Genomic DNA, 23,660 nt, shown 5'->3' on the forward strand with positions numbered 1-23,660 from the left:
CTGTATGTGAGGCCGGGGCCCCATTTAACCCTTTCCATCACCCTGTATGAGGGGTCAGGGCCCATCATTTAACCCTTTCCATCACCCTGTATGTGGGGTCCTGGGCCCGTCATTTAACCCTTTCCATCACCCTGTACGTGGGGTCCTGGGCCCGTCATTTAACCCCTTATCCCCCCTGTGCCGGTCTTCTCTCCTGTCCTCCCTGGGTGACGTCACCCGCCTCTCTATAGGTGTCCGCTATAGGTGACCCCAGGCCCCGCCCCCCGCTCAGCCACTTCCGGGGCCGCCGGAGCCGCATTCTCTGGCTGTCACCATGATCCGCCGGGAGGAGGAGGAAGACCGGGAGCTGAGGATCCTCGCCGGCCTGAAGGAGCAGGGTGAGCGGGGAGAGAGCGCCGAGCCGACCCGGGGGCCCGACCCGCGACACAGGGGCCCCACACCGCCGTACCCCGCCCCCTGTATACTGTATACACCTGTACCCCGCCCCCTGTATACTGTATACAGCTGTACCCCGCCCCCTGTATACTGTATACAGCTGTACCCCGCCCCCTGTATACTGTATACAGCTGTACCCCGCCCCCTGTATACTGTATACAGCTGTACCCCGCCCCCTGTATACTGTATACAGCTGTACCCCGCCCCCTGTATACTGTATACAGCTGTACCCCGCCCCCTGTATACTGTATACCGCTGTACCCCGCCCCCTGTATACTGTATACACCTGTACCCCGCCCCCTGTATACTGTATACCGCCGTACCCCGCCCCCTGTATACTGTATACAGCTGTACCCCGCCCCCTGTATACTGTATACAGCTGTACCCCGCCCCCTGTATACTGTATACACCTGTACCCCGCCCCCTGTATACTGTATACAGCTGTACCCCGCCCCTGTATACAGCTGTACCCCGCCCCCTGTATACTGTATACAGCTGTACCCCTCCCCCTGTATACTGTATACAGCTGTACCCCGCCCCCTGTATACTGTATACACCTGTACCCCGCCCCCTGTATACTGTATACAGCTGTACCCCGCCCCCTGTATACTGTATACAGCTGTACCCCGCCCCTGTATACTGTATACAGCTGTACCCCGCCCCCTGTATACTTTATACCGCTGTACCCCGCCCCCTGTATACTGTATACAGCTGTACCCCTCCCCCTGTATACTGTATACAGCTGTACCCCGCCCCCTGTATACTGTATACACCTGTACCCCGCCCCCTGTATACTGTATACAGCTGTACCCCGCCCCCTGTATACTGTATACAGCTGTACCCCGCCCCTGTATACTGTATACAGCTGTACCCCGCCCCCTGTATACTTTATACCGCTGTACCCCGCCCCTGTATACTGTATACAGCTGTACCCCGCCCCCTGTATACTTTATACCGCTGTACCCCGCCCCCCTGTATACTGTATACAGCTGTACCCCGCCCCTGTATACTGTATACAGCTGTACCCCGCCCCCTGTATACTGTATACAGCTGTACCCCTCCCCCTGTATACTGTATACAGCTGTACCCCGCCCCTGTATACCGCCGTACCCCGCCCCCTGTATACTGTATACAGCTGTACCCCGCCCCCTGTATACTGTATACAGCTGTACCCCGCCCCCTGTATACTGTATACAGCTGTACCCCTCCCCCTGTATACTGTATACAGCTGTACCCCGCCCCCTGTATACTGTATACAGCTGTACCCCGCCCCCTGTATACTGTATACAGCTGTACCCCGCCCCCTGTATACTGTATACAGCTGTACCCCGCCCCCTGTATACTGTATACAGCTGTACCCCGCCCCCTGTATACTGTATACAGCTGTACCCCGCCCCCTGTATACTGTATACAGCTGTACCCCGCCCCCTGTATACTGTATACAGCTGTACCCCGCCCCCTGTATACTGTATACAGCTGTACCCCGCCCCCTGTATACTGTATACAGCTGTACCCCGCCCCCTGTATACTGTATACAGCTGTACCCCGCCCCCTGTATACTGTATACCGCTGTACCCCGCCCCCTGTATACTGTATACACCTGTACCCCGCCCCCTGTATACTGTATACCGCCGTACCCCGCCCCCTGTATACTGTATACAGCTGTACCCCGCCCCCTGTATACTGTATACAGCTGTACCCCGCCCCCTGTATACTGTATACACCTGTACCCCGCCCCCTGTATACTGTATACAGCTGTACCCCGCCCCTGTATACAGCTGTACCCCGCCCCCTGTATACTGTATACAGCTGTACCCCTCCCCCTGTATACTGTATACAGCTGTACCCCGCCCCCTGTATACTGTATACACCTGTACCCCGCCCCCTGTATACTGTATACAGCTGTACCCCGCCCCCTGTATACTGTATACAGCTGTACCCCGCCCCTGTATACTGTATACAGCTGTACCCCGCCCCCTGTATACTTTATACCGCTGTACCCCGCCCCCTGTATACTGTATACAGCTGTACCCCGCCCCTGTATACTGTATACAGCTGTACCCCGCCCCCTGTATACTGTATACAGCTGTACCCCTCCCCCTGTATACTGTATACAGCTGTACCCCGCCCCTGTATACCGCCGTACCCCGCCCCCTGTATACTGTATACAGCTGTACCCCGCCCCCTGTATACTGTATACAGCTGTACCCCGCCCCCTGTATACTGTATACAGCTGTACCCCGCCCCTGTATACAGCTGTACCCCGCCCCCTGTATACTGTATACAGCTGTACCCCTCCCCCTGTATACTGTATACAGCTGTACCCCGCCCCCTGTATACTGTATACAGCTGTACCCCGCCCCCTGTATACTGTATACAGCTGTACCCCGCCCCCTGTATACTGTATACAGCTGTACCCCGCCCCCTGTATACTGTATACAGCTGTACCCCGCCCCCTGTATACTGTATACAGCTGTACCCCGCCCCCTGTATACTGTATACAGCTGTACCCCGCCCCCTGTATACTGTATACAGCTGTACCCCGCCCCCTGTATACTGTATACACCTGTACCCCGCCCCCTGTATACTGTATACAGCTGTACCCCGCCCCTGTATACTGTATACACCTGTACCCCGCCCCCTGTATACTGTATACAGCTGTACCCCGCCCCTGTATACTGTATACATCTGTACCCCGCCCCCTGTATACTGTATACAGCTGTACCCCGCCCCCTGTATACTGTATACAGCTGTACCCCGCCCCCTGTATACTGTATACAGCTGTACCCCGCCCCCTGTATACTGTATACAGCTGTACCCCGCCCCCTGTATACTGTATACAGCTGTACCCCGCCCCCTGTATACTGTATACCGCTGTACCCCGCCCCCTGTATACTGTATACCGCTGTACCCCGCCCCCTGTATACAGCTGTACCCCGCCCCCTGTATACTGTATACAGCTGTACCCCGCCCCCTGTATACTGTATACAGCTGTACCCCGCCCCCTGTATACTGTATACAGCTGTACCCCGCCCCTGTATACTGTATACAGCTGTACCCCGCCCCCTGTATACTGTATACAGTTGTACCCCGCCCCCTGTATACTGTATACAGCTGTACCCCGCCCCCTGTATACTGTATACAGCTGTACCCCGCCCCCTGTATACTGTATACAGCTGTACCCCGCCCCCTGTATACTGTATACAGCTGTACCCCGCCCCCTGTATACTGTATACAGCTGTACCCCGCCCCCTGTATACTGTATACAGCGGTACCCCGCCCCCTGTATACTGTATACAGCTGTACCCCGCCCCCTGTATACTGTATACAGCTGTACCCCGCCCCCTGTATACTGTATACAGCTGTACCCCGCCCCTGTATACTGTATACAGCTGTACCCCGCCCCCTGTATACTGTATACAGCTGTACCCCGCCCCCTGTATACTGTATACAGCTGTACCCCGCCCCCTGTATACTGTATACAGCTGTACCCCGCCCCCTGTATACTGTATACAGCTGTACCCCGCCCCCTGTATACTGTATACCGCTGTACCCCGCCCCCTGTATACTGTATACAGCTGTACCCCGCCCCCTGTATACTGTATACAGCTGTACCCCGCCCCCTGTATACTGTATACAGCTGTACCCCGCCCCCTGTATACTGTATACAGCTGTACCCCGGCCCCTGTATACTGTATACAGCTGTACCCCGCCCCCTGTATACTGTATACAGCTGTACCCCGCCCCTGTATACTGTATACAGCTGTACCCCGCCCCCTGTATACTGTATACAGCTGTACCCCGCCCCTGTATACTGTATACAGCTGTACCCCGCCCCTGTATACTGTATACAGCTGTACCCCGCCCCTTGTATGCTGTATACAGCTGTACCCCGCCCCCTGTATACTCCTGTACCCCGCCCCCTGTATGCTGTATACAGCGTTACCCCGCCCCCTGTATACTGTATACAGCTGTACCCCGCCCCCTGTATACTGTATACAGCTGTACCCCGCCCCTGTATACTGTATACAGCTGTACCCCGCCCCCTGTATACTGTATACAGCTGTACCCCGCCCCCTGTATACTGTATACTGCTGTACCCCGCCCCTGTATACTGTATACAGCTGTACCCCGCCCCCTGTATACTGTATACAGCTGTACCCCGCCCCCTGTATACTGTATACAGCTGTACCCCGCCCCCTGTATACTGTATACAGCTGTACCCCGCCCCCTGTATACTGTATACCGCCGTACCCCGCCCCCTGTATAATGTATACAGCCGTACCCCGCCCCCTGTATACTGTCTACAGCTTTACCCCGCCCCCTGTATACTGTATACAGCTGTACCCCGCCCCCTGTATACTGTATACAGCTGTACCCCGCCCCCTGTATACTGTATACAGCTGTACCCCGCCCCCTGTATACTGTATACCGCTGTACCCCGCCCCCTGTATACTGTATACCGCTGTACCCCGCCCCCTGTATACTGTATACCGCTGTACCCCGCCCCCTGTATACTGTATACAGCTGTACCCCGCCCCCTGTATACTGTATACAGCTGTACCCCGCCCCCTGTATACTGTATACAGCTGTACCCCGCCCCCTGTATACTGTATACAGCTGTACCCCGCCCCCTGTATACTGTATACAGCTGTACCCCGCCCCCTGTATACTGTATACAGCTGTACCCCGCCCCCGTATACTGTATACAGCTGTACCCCGCCCCCGTATACTGTATACAGCTGTACCCCGCCCCCTGTATACTGTATACAGCTGTACCCCGCCCCCTGTATACTGTATACAGCTGTACCCCGCCCCCTGTATACAGCTGTACCCTGCCCCCTGTATACTGTATACAGCTGTACCCCGCCCGCTGTATACTGTACACCTGTACCCCGCCCCCTGTATACTGTACACCTGTACCCCGCCCCCTGTATACAGCTGTACCCCGCCCCCTGTATACTGTACACCTGTACCCCGCCCCCTGTATACTGTACACCTGTACCCCGCCCCCTGTATACAGCTGTACCCCGCCCCCTGTATACTGTATACAGCTGTACCCCGCCCCCTGTATACAGCTGTACCCTGCCCCCTGTATACTGTATACAGCTGTACCCCGCCCGCTGTATACTGTACACCTGTACCCCGCCCCCTGTATACTGTACACCTGTACCCCGCCCCCTGTATACAGCTGTACCCCGCCCCCTGTATACTGTATACAGCTGTACCCCGCCCCCTGTATACTGTATACAGCTGTACCCCGCCCCCTGTACACAGCTGTACCCCGCCCCTGTATAATGTATACACCTGTACTCCGCCCCCTGTATACAGCTGTACCCCGCCCCCTGTATACTGTATACAGCTTTACCCTGCCCCCTGTATACTGTATACAGCTGTACCCTGCCCCCTGTATACTGTATACAGCTGTACCCCGCCCCCTGTATACTGTATACAGCTGTACCCCGCCCCCTGTATACTGTATACAGCTGTACCCCGCCCCCTGTATACTGTATACAGCTGTACCCCGCCCCCTGTATACTGTATACACCTGTACCCCGCCCCCTGTATACTGTATACACCTGTACCCCGCCCCCTGTATACTGTATACACCTGTACCCCGCCCCCTGTATACTGTATACAGCTGTACCCCGCCCCCTGTATACTGTATACACCTGTACCCCGCCCCCTGTATACTGTATACACCTGTACCCCGCCCCCTGTATACTGTATACACCTGTACCCCGCCCCCTGTATACAGCTGTACCCCGCCCCCTGTATACTGTATACACCTGTACCCCGCCCCTGTATACTGTATATAGCTGTACCCCGCCCCCTGTATACTGTATACAGCTGTACCCCGCCCCCTGTATACTGTATACAGCTGTACCCCGCCCCCTGTATAATGTATACAGCTGTACCCCGCCCCCTGTATACTGTATACACCTGTACCCCGCCCCCTGTATACTGTATACAGCTGTACCCCGCCCCCTGTATACTGTATACAGCTGTACCCCGCCCCCTGTATACTGTATACAGCTGTACCCCGCCCCCTGTATACTGTATACAGCTGTACCCCGCCCCCTGTTTACAGGGAGTGCAGAATTATTAGGCAAGTTGTATTTTTGAGGATTAATTTTATTATTGAACAACAACCATGTTCTCAATGAACCCAAAAAACTCATTAATATCAAAGCTGAATATTTTTGGAAGTAGTTTTTAGTTTGTTTTTAGTTTTAGCTATTTTAGGGGGATATCTGTGTGTGCAGGTGACTATTACTGTGCATAATTATTAGGCAACTTAACAAAAAACTAATATATACCCATTTCAATTATTTATTTTTACCAGTGAAACCAATATAACATCTCAACATTCACAAATATACATTTCTGACATTCAAAAACAAAACAAAAACAAATCAGTGACCAATATAGCCACCTTTCTTTGCAAGGACACTCAAAAGCCTGCCATCCATGGATTCTGTCAGTGTTTTGATCTGTTCACCATCAACATTGCGTGCAGCAGCAACCACAGCCTCCCAGACACTGTTCAGAGAGGTGTACTGTTTTCCCTCCTTGTAAATCTCACATTTGATGATGGACCACAGGTTCTCAATGGGGTTCAGATCAGGTGAACAAGGAGGCCATGTCATTAGATTTTCTTCTTTTATACCCTTTCTTGCCAGCCACGCTGTGGAGTACTTGGACGCGTGTGATGGAGCATTGTCCTGCATGAAAATCATGTTTTTCTTGAAGGATGCAGACTTCTTCCTGTACCACTGCTTGAAGAAGGTGTCTTCCAGAAACTGGCAGTAGGACTGGGAGTTGAGCTTGACTCCATCCTCAACCCGAAAAGGCCCCACAAGCTCATCTTTGATGATACCAGCCCAAACCAGTACTCCACCTCCACCTTGATGGCGTCTGAGTCGGACTGGAGCTCTCTGCCCTTTACCAATCCAGCCACGGGCCCATCCATCTGGCCCATCAAGACTCACTCTCATTTCATCAGTCCATAAAACCTTAGAAAAATCAGTCTTGAGATATTTCTTGGCCCAGTCTTGACGTTTCAGCTTGTGTGTCTTGTTCAGTGGTGGTCGTCTTTCAGCCTTTCTTACCTTGGCCATGTCTCTGAGTATTGCACACCTTGTGCTTTTGGGCACTCCAGTGATGTTGCAGCTCTGAAATATGGCCAAACTGGTGGCAAGTGGCATCTTGGCAGCTGCACGCTTGACTTTTCTCAGTTCATGGGCAGTTATTTTGCGCCTTGGTTTTTCCACACGCTTCTTGTGACCCTGTTGACTATTTTGAATGAAACGCTTGATTGTTCGATGATCACGCTTCAGAAGCTTTGCAATTTTAAGAGTGCTGCATCCCCCTTCAAGATATCTCACTATTTTTGACTTTTCTGAGCCTGTCAAGTCCTTCTTTTGACCCATTTTGCCAAAGGAAAGGGTGTATTGTACACTTCGTGCAGAATTATTAGGGAAATGAGTATTTTGACCACATCATCCTCTTTATGCATGTTGTCTTACTCCAAGCTGTATAGGCTCGAAAGCCTACTACCAATTAAGCATATTAGGTGATGTGCATCTCTGTAATGAGAAGGGGTGTGGTCTAATGACATCAACACCCTATATCAGGTGTGCATAATTATTAGGCAACTTCCTTTCCTTTGGCAAAATGGGTCAAAAGAAGGACTTGACAGGCTCAGAAAAGTCAAAAATAGTGAGATATCTTGCAGAGGGATGCAGCACTCTTAAAATTGCAAAGCTTCTGAAGCGCGATCATCGAACAATCAAGCGTTTCATCAAAGATGAGCTTGTGGGGCCTTTTCGGGTTGAGGATGGAGTCAAGCTCAACTCCCAGTCCTACTGCCAGTTTCTGGAAGACACCTTCTTCAAGCAGTGGTACAGGAAGAAGTCTGCATCCTTCAAGAAAAACATGATTTTCATGCAGGACAATGCTCCATCACACGCGTCCAAGTACTCCACAGCGTGGCTGGCAAGAAAGGGTATAAAAGAAGAAAATCTAATGACATGGCCTCCTTGTTCACCTGATCTGAACCCCATTGAGAACCTGTGGTCCATCATCAAATGTGAGATTTACAGGGAGGGAAAACAGTACGCCTCTCTGAACAGTGTCTGGGAGGCTGTGGTTGCTGCTGCACGCAATGTTGATGGTGAACAGATCAAAACACTGACAGAATCCATGGATGGCAGGCTTTTGAGTGTCCTTGCAAAGAAAGGTGGCTATATTACTGATTTGTTTTTGTTTTGTTTTTGAATGTCAGAAATGTATATTTGTGAATGTTGAGATGTTATATTGGTTTCACTGGTAAAAATAAATAATTGAAATGGGTATATATTTGGTTTTTGTTAAGTTACCTAATAATTATGCACAGTAATCGTCACCTGCACACACAGATATTCCCCTAAAATAGCTAAAACTAAAAACAAACTAAAAACTACTTCCAAAAATATTCAGCTTTGATATTAATGAGTTTTTTGGGTTCATTGAGAACATGGTTGTTGTTCAATAATAAAATTAATCCTCAAAAATACAACTTGCCTAATAATTCTGCACTCCCTGTATACACCTGTATCTCGCCCCCTGTATAGTGTCTGCACATGTACCCACAATGTGGGGTTGGGGCCTGGGGACAAGTGAATCATTCAGAGCTTTTCTTCTTTACTTTTTTTTGCTGATGATGATGATTCAAGAAGAAGGGGAGGTTTTAGGGGGTTTCAGGACCATGGTCAGCGATGTGCGCAGCCGTTCAGTGCCTATATGGATCTTCTGTGGAGAATACAGTCTATTGCTCCCTGTTATCAGCCATTTCAGGGGAGAGGATGACTGTAGGACAGGAGAATACAGTCTATTGCCCCCTGTTATCAGCCATTTCAGGGGAGAGGATGACTGTAGGACAGGAGAATACAGTCTATTGCCCCCTATTATCTGCCATTTCAGGGGAGAGGATGACTGTAGGACAGGAGAATACAATCTATTGCTCCCTGTTATCAGCCATTTCAGGGGAGAGGATGACTGTCGGACAGAAGAATACAGTCTATTGCTCCCTGTTATCAGACATTTCAGGGGAGAGGATGACTGTAGGAAAGGAGAATACAGTCTATTGCTGCCTGTTATCAGCCATTTCAGGGGAGAGGATGACTGTAGGACAGGAGAATACAGTCTATTGCCCCCTGTTATCAGCCATTTCAGAGGAGAGGATGACTGTAGGACAGGAGAATACAGTCTATTGCCCCCTGTTATCAGACATTTCAGGGGAGAGGATGACTGTAGGACAGAAGAATACAATCTATTGCACCCTGTTATCGGCCATTTCAGGGGAGAGGATGACTGTAGGACAGGAGAATACAGTCTATTGCCCCCTGTTATCAGACATTTCAGGGGAGAGGATGACTGTAGGACAGGAGAATATAGTCTATTGCTCCCTGTTATCAGACATTTCAGGGGAGAGGATGACTGTAGGACAGGAGAATACAGTCTATTGTTCCCTGTTATCAGCCATTTCAGGGGAGAGGATGACTGTAGGACAGGAGAATATAGTCTATTGCTCCCTGTTATCAGACATTTCAGGGGAGAGGATGACTGTAGGACAGGAGAATACAGTCTATTGCCCCCTGTTATCAGACATTTCAGGGGAGAGGATGACTGTAGGACAGGAGAATATAGTCTATTGCTCCCTGTTATCAGACATTTCAGGGGAGAGGATGACTGTAGGACAGGAGAATACAGTCTATTGCACCCTGTTATCGGCCATTTCAGGGGAGAGGATGACTGTAGGACAGGAGAATACAGTCTATTGCCCCCTGTTATCAGCCATTTCAGGGGAGAGGATGACTGTAGGACAGGAGAATACAGTCTATTGTTCCCTGTTATCAGCCATTTCAGGGGAGAGGATGACTGTAGGACAGGAGAATACAGTCTATTGCCCCCTGTTATCAGCCATTTCAGGGGAGAGGATGACTGTAGGACAGGAGAATACAGTCTATTGCCCCCTATTATCTGCCATTTCAAGGAGAGGATGACTGTAGGACAGGAGAATACAATCTATTGCCTCCTGTTATCAGCCATTTCAGGGGGAGAGGATGACTGTAGGACAGGAGAATACAGTCTATTGCCTCCTGTTATCACCCATTTCAGGGGAGAGGATGACTGTAGGACAGGAGAATACAGTCTATTGCTCCCTATTATCAGCCATTTCAGGGGAGAGGATGACTGTAGGACAGGAGAATGCAGTCTATTGCCCCCTGTTATCAGCCATTTCAGGGGAGAGGATGACTGTAGGACAGGAGAATACAGTCTATTGCCCCCTATTATCTGCCATTTCAGGGAGAGGATGACTGTAGGACAGGAGAATACAATCTATTGCCCCCTGTTATCAGCCATTTCAGGGGAGAGGATGACTGTAGGACAGTAGAATACAGTCTATTGCCCCCTGTTATCAGCTATTTCAGGGGAGAGGATGACTGTAGTACAGGAGAATACAGTAAATTGCTCCCCGTTATCAGCCATTTCAGGGGAGAGGATTACTGTAGGACAGGAGAATACGGTCTATTGCCCCCTGTTATCAGCCATTTCAGGGGAGAGGATGACTGTAGGACAGGAGAATACAGTAAATTGCTCCCCGTTATCAGCCATTTCAGGGGAGAGGATTACAGTAGGACAGGAGAATACAGTCTATTACCCCCTGTTATCAGCCATTTCAGGGGAGAGGATGACTGTAGGACAGGAGAATACAATCTATTGCTCCCTATTATCAGCCATTTCAGGGGAGAGGATGACTGTAGGACAGGAGAATACGGTCTATTGCCCCCTGTTATCAGCCATTTCAGGGGAGAGGATGACTGTAGGACAGGAGAATACAATCTATTGCCCCCTGTTATCAGCCATGTCAGGGGAGAGGATGACTGTAGGACAGGAGAATACAGTCTATTGCTCCCTGTTATCAGCCATTTCAGGGGAGAGGATGACTGTAGGACAGGAGAATACATTCTATTGCCCCCTGTTATCAGCCATTTCAGGGGAGAGGATGACTGTAGGACAGGAGAATATAGTCTATTGCTCCCTGTTATTAGCCATTTCAGGAGAGAGGATGACTGTAGGACAGGAGAATACATTCTATTGCCCCCTGTTATTAGCCATTTCAGGGGAGAGGATGACTGTAGGACAGGAGAATACAGTCTATTGCTCCCTGTTATCAGCCATTTCAGGGGAGAGGATGACTGTAGGACAGGAGAATACACTCTATTGCTCCCTGTTATCAGCCATTTCAGGGGAGAGGATGACTGTAGGACAGGAGAATACAGTCTATTGCCCCCTGTTATCAGCCATTTCAGGGGAGAGGATGACTGTAGGACAGGAGAATACATTCTATTGCCCCCTGTTATTAGCCATTTCAGGGGAGAGGATGACTGTAGGACAGGAGAATACAATCTATTGCCCCCTGTTATCAGCCATTTCAGGGGGGAGGATGACTGTAGGACAGGAGAATACAGTCTATTGCCCCCTGTTATCAGCCATTTCAGGGGAGAGGATGACTGTAGGACAGGAGAATACAGTCTATTGCCCCCTATTATCTGCCATTTCAGGGAGAGGATGACTGTAGGACAGGAGAATACAGTCTATTGCTCCCTATTATCAGCCATTTCAGGGGAGAGGATGACTGTAGGACAGGAGAATACAGTCTATTGCTCCCTGTTATCAGCCATTTCAGAGGAGAGGATGACTGTAGGACAGGAGAATACGGTCTATTGCCCCCTGTTATCAGCCATTTCAGGGGAGAGGATGACTGTAGGAAAGGAGAATACAGTCTATTGCTGCCTGTTATCAGCCATTTCAGGGGAGAGGATGACTGTAGGACAGAAGAATACAATCTATTGCCCCCTGTTATCGGCCATTTCAGGGGAGAGGATGACTGTAGGACAGGAGAGTACAATCTATTGCCCCCTGTTATCAGCCATTTCAGGGGAGAGGATGACTGTAGGACAGGAGAATACAGTCTATTGTTCCCTGTTATCAGCCATTTCAGGGGAGAGGATGACTGTAGGACAGGAGAATACAGTCTATTGCCCCCTGTTATCAGCCATTTCAGGGGAGAGGATGACTGTAGGACAGGAGAATACAGTCTATTGCCCCCTGTTATCATCCATTTCAGGGGAGAGAGGATGACTGTAGGACAGGAGAATACAGTCTATTGCCCCCTGTTATCAGCCATTTCAGGGGGGAGGATGACTGTAGTACAGGAGAATACAGTCTATTGCCCCCTGTTATCAGCCATTTCAGTGGAGAGGATGACTGTAGGACAGAAGAATACAGTCTATTGCTCCCTGTTATCAGCCATTACAGGGGAGAGGATGACTGTAGGACAGGAGAATACAGTCTATTGCCCCCTGTTATCAGCCATTTAAGGGGAGAAGATGACTTTAGTACAGGAGATTACAGTCTATTGCCCCCTGTTATCAGCCATTTCACGGGAGTGGATAACTGTAGGACAGGAGAATACAATCTATTGCCCCCTGTTATCAGCCATTTCAGGGGAGAGGATGACTGTAGGACAGGAGAATACAGTCTATTGCCCCCTGTTATTAGCCATTTCAGGGGAGAGGATGACTGTAGGACAGGAGAGTACAATCTATTGCTCCCTGTTATCAGCCATTTCAGGGAAGAGGATGACTGTAGGACAGTAGAATACAGTTTTTTGCCCCCTGTTATCAGCCATTTCAGGGAAGAGGATGACTGTAGTACAGGAGAATACAGTCTATTGCCCCCTGTTATCAGCCATGTCAGGGGAGAGGATGACTGTAGGACAGGAGAATACGGTCTATTGCCCGCTGCTATCAGCCATTTCAGGGGAGAGGATGACTGTAGGACAGGAGAATACAGTCTATTGCTCCCTGTTATCAGCCATTTCAGGGGAGAGGATGACTGTAGGACAGGGGAATACAATCTACTGCCCCCTGTTATCAGCCATTTCAGGGGAGAGGATGACTGTAGGACAGGAGAATACAATCTATTGCCCCCTGCTATCAGCCATTTCAGTGGAGAGGATGACTGTAGGACAGGAGAATACAGTCTATTGCCCCCTGTTATCAGACATTTCAGGGGGGAGGATGACTGTAGGACAGGAGAATACAGTCTATTGCCCCTTGTTATCAGCCATTTCAGGGGAGAGGATGACTGTAGGACAGAAGAATACAGTCTATTGCTCCCTGTTATCAGCCATTTCAGGGGGGAGGATAACTGTAGGACAGGAGAATACAGTCTATTGCCCCCTGTTATCAGCCATTTCACGGGAGTGGATAACTGTAGGACAGGAGAATACAATCTATTGCCCCCTGTTATCAGCCATGTCAGGCGAGAAGATGACTGTAGGACAGGAGAATACAGTCTATTGCCCCCTGTTATTAGCCATTTCAGGGGAGAGGATGACTGTAGGACAGGAGAATACAGTCTATTGCCCCCTGTTATCAGCCATTTTAAGGGGAGAGGATGACTGTAGGACAGGAGAATACAGTCTATTGCCCCCCTGTTATCAGTCATTTTAAGGGGAGAGGATGACTGTAGGACAGGAGAATACAGTCTATTGCTCCCTGTTATCAGCCATTTCAGGGGAGAGGATGACTGTAGGACAGGAGAATACAGTCTATTGCCCCCTGTTATCAGCTATTTCAGGGGAGAGGATGACTGTTGGACAGGAGATTACATTCTATTGCCCCCTGTAATCAGCTATTTCAAGGGAGAGGATGACTGTAGGACAGGAGAATACAGTCTATTGCTCCCTGTTATCAGCCAGTTCAGGGGAGAGGATGACTGTAGGACAGGAGAATACAGTCTATTGCCCCCTGTTATCAGCCATTTCAGGGGAGAGGATGACTGTAGGACAGGAGAATACAGTCTATTGCTTCCTGTTATCAGCCATTTTTAAGGGCAGAGGATGACTGTAGGACAGGAGAATACAGTCTATTGCCCCCTGTTATCAGCCATTTCAGGGGAGAGGATGACTGTAGGACAGGAGAATACAGTCTATTGCCCCCTGTTATCAGCCATTTCAGGGGAGAGGATGACTGTAGGACAGGAGAATACAGTCTATTGCCCGCTGTTATCAGCCATTTCAGGGGAGAGGATGACTGTAGGACAGGAGAATACAGTCTATTGCCCCCTGTTATCAGCCATTTCAGGGGAGAGGATGACTGTAGGACAGGAGAATACAGTCTATTGCCCCCTGTTATCAGCCATTTCAGGGGGGAGGATGACTGTAGGACAGGAGAATACAATCTATTGCCCCCTGTTATCAGCCATTTCAGGCCGGGGAGAGGATGACTGTAGGACAGGGGAATACAGTCTATTGCCCCCTGTTATCAGCCATTTCAGGGGAGAGGATGACTGTAGGACAGGAGAATACAGTTTATTGCTCCCTGTTATCAGCCATTTCAGGGGGGAGGATGACTGTAGGACAGGAGAATACAGTCTATTGCCCGCTGTTATCAGCCATTTCAGGGGAGAGGATGACTGTCGGACAGTAGAATACAGTCTATTGCCCCCTGTTATCAGCCATTTCAGGGGAGAGGATGACTGTCTGACAGTAGAATACAGTCTATTGCCCCCTGTTATCAGCCATTTCAGGGGGAGAGGATGACTGTAGGACAGGAGAATACAATCTATTGCCCCCTGTTATCAGCCATTTCAGAGGAGAGGATGACTGTAGGACAGGAGAATACAGTCTATTACCCCCTGTTATCAGCCATTTCAGGAGAGAGGATGACTGTAGGACAGGAGAATACAGTCTATTACCCCCTGTTATCAGCCATTTCAGGAGAGAGGATGACTGTAGGACAGGAGAATACAGTCTATTGCTCCCTGTTATCAGCAATGTCAGGGGAGAGGATGACTGTAGGACAGGATAATACAGTCTATTGCCCCCTGTTATCAGCCATTACAGTGGAGAGGATGACTGTAGGACAGAAGAATACAGTCTATTGCTCCCTGTTATCAGCCATTTCAGGGGGAGGATGTCTGTAGGACAGGAGAATACAGTCTATTGCCCCCTGTTATCAGCCATTTCACGGGAGTGGATAACTGTAGGACAGGAGAATACAATCTATTGCCCCCTGTTATCAGCTATTTCAGGAGAGAGGATGACTGTAGGACAGGAGAATACAATCTATTACTCCCTGTTATCAGCCATTTCATGGGAGCGGATGACTGTAGGACAGGAGAATACAGTCTATTGCTCCCTGTTATCAGCCATTTCAGGGGAGAGGATGACTGTAGGACAGGAGAATACATTCTATTGCCCCCTGTTATTAGCCAATTTAGGGGAGAGGATGACTGTAGTACAGGAGAATACAGTCTATTGCCCCCTGTTATCAGCCATTTCACGGGAGTGGATAACTGTAGGACAGGAGAATACAATCTATTGCCCCCTGTTATCAGCCATTTCAGGCGAGAAGATGACTGTAGGACAGGAGAATACAGTCTATTGCCCCCTGTTATTAGCCATTTCAGGGGAGAGGATGACTGTAGGACAGCAGAATACAGTCTATTGCCCCCCTGTTATCAGTCATTTTAAGGGGAGAGGATGACTGTAGGACAGGAGAATACAGTCTATTGCCCACTTGTTATCAGTCATTTTAAGGGGAGAGGATGACTGTAGGACAGGAGAATACAGTCTTTTGCTCCCTGTTATCAGCCATTTCAGGGGAGAGGGTGACTGTAGGACAGGAGAATACAGTCTATTGCCCCCTGTTATCAGCTATTTCAGGGGAGAGGATGACTGTTGGACAGGAGATTACATTCTATTGCCCCCTGTAATCAGCTATTTCAAGAGAGAGGATGACTGTAGGACAGGAGAATACAGTCTATTGCCCCCTGTTATCAGCCATTTCAGGGGAGAGGATGACTGTAGGACAGGAGAATACAGTCTATTGCTCCCTGTTATCAGCAATGTCAGGGGAGAGGATGACTGTAGGACAGGATAATACAGTCTATTGCCCCCTTTTATCAGCCATTACAGTGGAGAGGATGACTGTAGGACAGAAGAATGCAGTCTATTGCTCCCTGTTATCAGCCATTTCAGGGGGAGGATGTCTGTAGGACAGGAGAATACAGTCTATTGCCCCCTGTTATCAGCCATTTCAGGAGAGAGGATGACTGTAGGACAGGAGAATACAATCTATTACTCCCTGTTATCAGCCATTTCATGGGAGCGGATGACTGTAGGACAGGAGAATACAGTCTATTGCTCCCTGTTATCAGCTATTTCAGGGGGGAGGATGACTGTAGGACAGGAGAATACAATCTATTGCCCCCTGTAATCAGCTATTTCAAGGGAGAGGATGACTGTAGGACAGGAGAATACAGTCTACTGCTCCCTGTTATCAGCCATTTCAGGGGAGAGGATGACTGTAGGATCGGAGAATACAGTCTATTGCCCCCTGTTATTAGCCATTTCAGGGGAGAGGATGACTGTTGGACAGTAGAATACAATCTATTGCCCCCTGTTATCAGGCATTTCAGGGGAGAGGATGACTGTAGGACAGGAGAATACAGTCTATTGCCCCCTGTTATTAGCCATTTCAGGGGAGAGGATGACTGTAGTACAGGAGAATACAGTCTATTGCTCCCTGTTATCAGCCATTTCAGGGGGGAGGATGACTGTAGTACAGGAGAATACAGTCTATTGCCCCCTGTTATCAGCCATTTCAGTGGAGAGGATGACTGTAGGACAGAAGAATACAGTCTATTGCTCCCTGTTATCAGCCATTTCAGGGGGGAGGATGACTGTAGTACAGGAGAATACAGTCTATTGCCCCCTGTTTTCAGCCATTACAGGGGAGAGGATGACTGTAGGACAGGAGAATACAGTCTATTGCCCCCTGTTATCAGCCATTTAAGGGGAGAGGATGACTGTAGTACAGGAGATTACAGTCTATTGCCCCCTGTTATCAGCCATTTCACGGGAGTGGATAACTGTAGGACAGGAGAATACAATCTATTGCCCCCTGTTATCAGCCATTTCAGGCGAGAAGATGACTGTAGGACAGGAGAATACAGTCTATTGCCCCCTGTTATTAGCCATTTCAGGGGAGAGGATGACTGTAGGACAGGAGAAGACAGTCTATTGCCCCCCTGTTATCAGTCATTTTAAGGGGAGAGGATGACTGTAGGACAGGAGAATACAGTCTATTGCCCCCTGTTATTAGCCATTTCAGGGGAGAGGATGACTGTAGGACAGGAGAATACAGTCTATTGCCCCCTGTTATCAGAAATTTCAAGGGAGAGGATGACTGTTGGACAGGAGATTACATTCTATTGCCCCCTGTAATCAGCTATTTCAAGGGAGAGGATGACTGTAGGACAGGAGAATACAGTCTATTGCTCCCTGTTATCAGCCATTTCAGGGGAGAGGATGACTGTAGGACAGGAGAATACAGTCTATTGCCCCCTGTTATTAGCCATTTCAGGGGAGAGGATGACTGTTGGACAGGAGAATACAATCTATTGCCCCCTGTTATCAGGCATTTCAGGGGAGAGGATGACTGTAGGACAGGAGAATACAGTCTATTGCCCCCTGTTATTAGCCATTTCAGGGGAGAGGATGACTGTAGGACAGGACAATACAATCTATTGCCCCCTGTTATCAGCCATTTCAGGGGAGAGGATGACTGTAGGACAGGAGAATACAGTCTATTGCCCCCTGTTATCAGCCATTTCAGGGGAGAGGATGACTGTAGGACAGGAGAATACAGTCTATTGCCCCCTGTTATCAGCCATTTCAGGGGAGAGGATGACTGTAGGACAGGAGAATACAGTCTATTGCCCCCTGTTATCAGCCATTTCAGGGGAGAAGATGACTGTAGGACAGGAGAATACAGTCTATTGCCCCCTGTTATCAGCTATTTCAGGGGAGAGGATGACTGTAGGACAGGAGAATACAGTCTATTGCCCCCTGTTATCAGCCATTTCAGGGGAGAGGATGACTGTTGGACAGGAGAATACATTCTATTGCCCCCTGTTATCAGCCATTTCAGGGGAGAGGATGACTGTAGGACAGGAGAATACAGTCTATTGCCCCCTGTTATTAGCCATTTCAGGGGAGAGGATGACTGTAGGACAGGAGAATACAATCTATTGCCCCCTGTTATCAGCCATTTCAGGGGAGAGGATGACTGTAGGACAGGATAATACAGTCTGTTGCCCCCTGTTATCAGCCATTTCAGGGGAGAGGATGACTGTAGGACAGGAGAATACAATCTATTGCCCCCTGTTATCAGCCATTTCAGAGGAGAGGATGACTGTAGGACAGGAGAATACAGTCTATTGCTCCCTGTTATCAGCCATGTCAGGGGAGAGGATGACTGTAGGACAGGATAATACAGTCTATTGCCCCCTGTTATCAGCCATTTCAGGGGAGAGGATGACTGTAGGACAGGAGAATACAATCTATTGCCCCCTGTTATCAGCCATTTCAAGGGAGAGGATGAATGTAGGACAGGAGAATACATTCTATTGCCCCCTGTTATTAGCCATTTCAGGGGAGAGGATGACTGTAGGACAGGAGAATACATTGTATTGCCCCCTGTTATTAGCCATTTCAGGGGAGAGGATGACTGTAGGACAGGAGAATACATTCTATTGCCCCCTATTATTAGCCATTTCAGGGGAGAGGATGACTGTTGGACAGGAGAATACAGTCTATTGCCCCCTGTTTTCAGCTATTTCAGGGGGGAGGATGACTGTAGGACAGGAGAATACAATCTATTGCCCCCTGTAATCAGCTATTTCAAGGGAGAGGATGACTGTAGGACAGGAGAATACAGTCTATTGCTCCCTGTTATCACCCAGTTCAGGAGAGAGGATGACTGTAGGACAGGAGAATACAGTCTATTGCCCCCTGTTATCAGCCATTTCAGGGGAGAGGATGACTGTAGGACAGGAGAATACAGTCTATTGCCCCCTGTTATCAGCCATTTCATGGGAGAGGATGACTGTAGGACAGGAGAATACAGTTTATTGACCCCTGTTATCAGCCATTTCAGGGGAGAGGATGACTGTAGGACAGGAGAATACAGTCTATTGCCCCCTGTTATCAGCCATTTCAGGGGAGAGGATGACTGTAGGACAGGAGAATACAGTCTATTGCTTCCTGTTATCAGCCATTTCAGGGCAGAGGATGACTGTAGGACAGGAGAATACAGTCTATTGCCACCTGTTATCAGCCATTTCATGGGAGAGGATGACTGTAGGACAGGAGAATACAGTTTATTGACCCCTGTTATCAGCCATTTCAGGGGAGAGGATGACTGTAGGACAGGAGAATACAGTCTATTGCTTCCTGTTATCAGCCATTTCAGGGCAGAGGATGACTGTAGGACAGGAGAATACAGTCTATTGCCCCCTGTTATCAGCCATTTCAGGGGAGAGGATGACTGTAGGACAGGAGAATACAATCTACTGCCCTCTGTTATCAGCCATTTCAGGGGAGAGGATGACTGTAGGACAGGAGAATACAGTCTATTGCCCCCTGCTATCAGCCATTTCAGTGGAGAGGATGACTGTAGGACAGAAGAATACAGTCTATTGCTCCCTGTTATCAGCCATTTCAGGGGGGAGGATGACTGTAGGACAGGAGAATACAGTCTATTGCCCCCTGTTATCAGCCAATTTAGGGGAGAGGATGACTGTAGTACAGGAGAATACAGTCTATTGCCCCCTGTTATCAGCCATTTCACGGGAGTGGATAACTGTAGGACAGGAGAATACAATCTATTGCCCCCTGTTATCAGCCATTTCAGGCGAGAAGATGACTGTAGGACAGGAGAATACAGTCTATTGCCCCCTGTTATTAGCCATTTCAGGGGAGAGGATGACTGTAGGACAGGAGAATACAGTCTATTGCCCCCCTGTTATCAGTCATTTTAAGGGGAGAGGATGACTGTAGGACAGGAGAATACAGTCTATTGCCCCCCTGTTATCAGTCATTTTAAGGGGAGAGGATGACTGTAGGACAGGAGAATACAGTCTATTGCTCCCTGTTATCAGCCATTTCAGGGGAGAGGATGATTGTAGGACAGGAGAATACAGTCTATTGCCCCCTGTTATCAGCTATTTCAGGGGAGAGGATGACTGTTGGACAGGAGATTCCATTCTATTGCTCCCTGTTATCAGCCATTTCAGGGGAGAGGATGACTGTAGGACAGGAGAATACAGTCTATTGCCCCCTGTAATCAGCTATTTCAAGGGAGAGGATGACTGTAGGACAGGAGAATACAGTCTATTGCTCCCTGTTATCAGCCAGTTCAGGGGAGAGGATGACTGTAGGACAGGAGAATACAGTCTATTGCCCCCTGTTATCAGCCATTTCAGGGGAGAGGATGACTGTAGGACAGGAGAATACAGTCTATTGCTTCCTGTTATCAGCCATTTTTAAGGGCAGAGGATGACTGTAGGACAGGAGAATACAGTCTATTGCCCCCTGTTATCAGCCATTTCAGGGGAGAGGATGACTGTAGGACAAGAGAATACAGTCTATTGCCCCCTGTTATCAGCCATTTCAGGGGAGAGGATGACTGTAGGACAGGAGAATACAATCTATTGCCCCCTGTAATCAGCTATTTCAAGGGAGAGGATGACTGTAGGACAGGAGAATACAGTCTTTTGCTCCCTGTTATCAGCCAGTTCAGGGGAGAGGATGACTGTAGGACAGGAGAATACAGTCTATTGCCCCCTGTTTTCAGCTATTTCAGGGGGGAGGATGACTGAAGGACAGGAGAATACAATCTATTGCCCCCTGTAATCAGCTATTTCAAGGGAGAGGATGACTGTAGGACAGGAGAATACAGTCTATTGCTCCCTGTTATCAGCCAGTTCAGGGGAGAGGATGACTGTAGGACAGGAGAATACAGTCTATTGCCCCCTGTTATCAGCCATTTCAGGGGAGAGGATGACTGTAGGACAGGAGAATACAGTCTATTGCTTCCTGTTATCAGCCATTTCAGGGCAGAGGATGACTGTAGGACAGGAGAATACAGTCTATTGCCCCCTGTTATCAGCCATTTCATGGGAGAGGATGACTGTAGGACAGGAGAATACAGTTTATTGACCCCTGTTATCAGCCATTTCAGGGGAGAGGATGACTGTAGGACAGGAGAATACAGTCTATTGCCCCCTGTTATCAGCCATTTCAGGGGAGAGGATGACTGTAGGACAGGAGAATACAGTCTATTGCCCGCTGTTATCAGCCATTTCAGGGGAGAGGATGACTGTAGGACAGGAGAATACAGTCTATTGCTCCCTGTTATCAGCCATTTCAGGGGAGAGGATGACTGTAGGACAGGAGAATACAATCTACTGCCCTCTGTTATCAGCCATTTCAGGGGAGAGGATGACTGTAGGACAGGAGAATACAGTCTATTGCCCCCTGTTATCAGCCATTTCAGGAGAGAGGATGACTGTAGGACCGGAGAATACAATCTATTGCCCCCTGTTATCAGCCATTTCAGGGTAGAGGATGACTGTAGGACAGGAGAATACAGTCTATTGCCCCCTGCTATCAGCCATTTCAGTGGAGAGGATGACTGTAGGACAGGAGAATACAATCTATTGCTCCCTGTTATCAGCCATTTCAGGGGAGAGGATGACTGTAGGACAGGAGAATACAGTCTATTGCCCGCTGTTATCGGCCATTTCAGGGGAGAGGATGACTGTAGGACAGGAGAGTACAATCTATTGCCCCCTGTTATCAGCCATTTCAGGGGAGAGGATGACTGTAGGACAGGAGAATACAGTGTATTGCTCCCTGTTATCAGCCATTTCAGGGGAGATGATGACTGTAGGACAGGAGAATACAGTCTATTGCCCCCTGTTTTCAGCCATTTCAGGGGAGAGGATGACTGTAGGACAGAAGAATACAGTCTATTGCCCCCTGTTATCAGCCATTTCAGGGGAGATGATGACTGTAGGACAGGAGAATACAGTCTATTGCTCTCTGTTATCAGCCATTTCAGTTGAGAGGATGACTGTAGGACAGGAGAATACAGTCTATTGCCCCCTGTTATCAGCCATTTCAGGGGAGAGGATGACTGTAGGACAGGAGAATACAGTCTATTGCTCCCTGTTATCAGCCATTTCAGGGGGGAGGATGACTGTAGGACAGGAGAATACAGTCTATTGCTCCCTGTTATCAGCCATGTCAGGGGGGAGGATGACTGTAGGACAGGAGAATACAGTCTATTGCTCCCTGTTATCAGCCATTTCAGGGGGGAGGATGACTGTAGGACAGGAGAATACAATCTATTGCCCCCTGTTATCAGCCATTTCAGGGAGAGGATGACTGTAGGACAGGAGAATACAGTCTATTTCTCCCTGTTATCAGCCATTTCAGGGGGGAGGATGACTGTAGGACAGGAGAATACAATGTATTGCCCCCTGTTATCAGCCATTTCAGGGGGAGGATGACTGTAGGACAGGAGAATACAGTCTATTGCTCCCTGTTATCAGCCATTTCAGGGGAGAGGATGACTGTAGGACAGGAGAATACAGTGTATTGCTCCCTGTTAACAGCCATTTCAGGGGGAGGATGACTGTAGGACAAGAGAATACAGTCTATTGCCCCCTGTTATCAGCCATTTCAGGGGAGAGGATGACTGTAGGACAGGAGAATACAGTCTATTGCCCCCTGTTATCAGTCATTTTAAGGGGAGAGGATGACTGTAGGACAGGAGAATACAGTCTATTGCCCCCTGTTATCAGCCATTTCAGGGGAGAGGATGACTGTAGGACAGGAGAATACAGTCTATTGCTCTCTGTTATCAGCCATTTCAGGGGAGAGGATGACTGTAGGACAGGAGAATACAGTCTATTGCCCCCTGTTATCAGCCATTTCAGGGGAGAGGATGACTGTAGGACAGGAGAATACAGTCTATTGCTCCCTGTTATCAGCCATTTCAGGGGGGAGGATGACTGTAGGACAGGAGAATACAGTCTATTGCTCCCTGTTATCAGCCATGTCAGGGGGGAGGATGATTGTAGGACAGGAGAATACAGTCTATTGCTCCCTGTTATCAGCCATTTCAGGGGGGAGGATGACTGTAGGACAGGAGAATACAGTCTATTGCTCCCTGTTATCAGCCATTTCAGGGGGAGGATGACTGTAGGACAAGAGAATACAGTCTATTGCCCCCTGTTATCAGCCATTTCAGGGGAGA

At 49.1% G+C, this 23,660-nt stretch overlaps 1 protein-coding gene across 6 annotated transcripts in view; it reads left to right on the forward strand.

Moving 5' to 3' along the window:
• Positions 1–262: 262 nt before the first annotated feature.
• The window catches only part of SHTN1 (shootin 1), a 110,548-nt gene continuing 87,150 nt past the window's right edge, over positions 263–23,660 (forward strand). For all 6 annotated transcript variants that reach the window (XM_040435095.1, XM_040435093.1, XM_040435098.1 and 3 more), the window contains exon 1: positions 263–377. In XM_040435095.1, coding sequence (XP_040291029.1) covers positions 314–377 — 64 coding nt within the window. In that variant the 5' untranslated portion in view covers positions 263–313. The remainder of the gene's footprint in view (positions 378–23,660) is intronic.

This window comes from Bufo bufo, chromosome 6, assembly GCF_905171765.1.
Source record: "Bufo bufo chromosome 6, aBufBuf1.1, whole genome shotgun sequence".
NCBI classification, from domain to species: domain Eukaryota; kingdom Metazoa; phylum Chordata; class Amphibia; order Anura; family Bufonidae; genus Bufo; species Bufo bufo.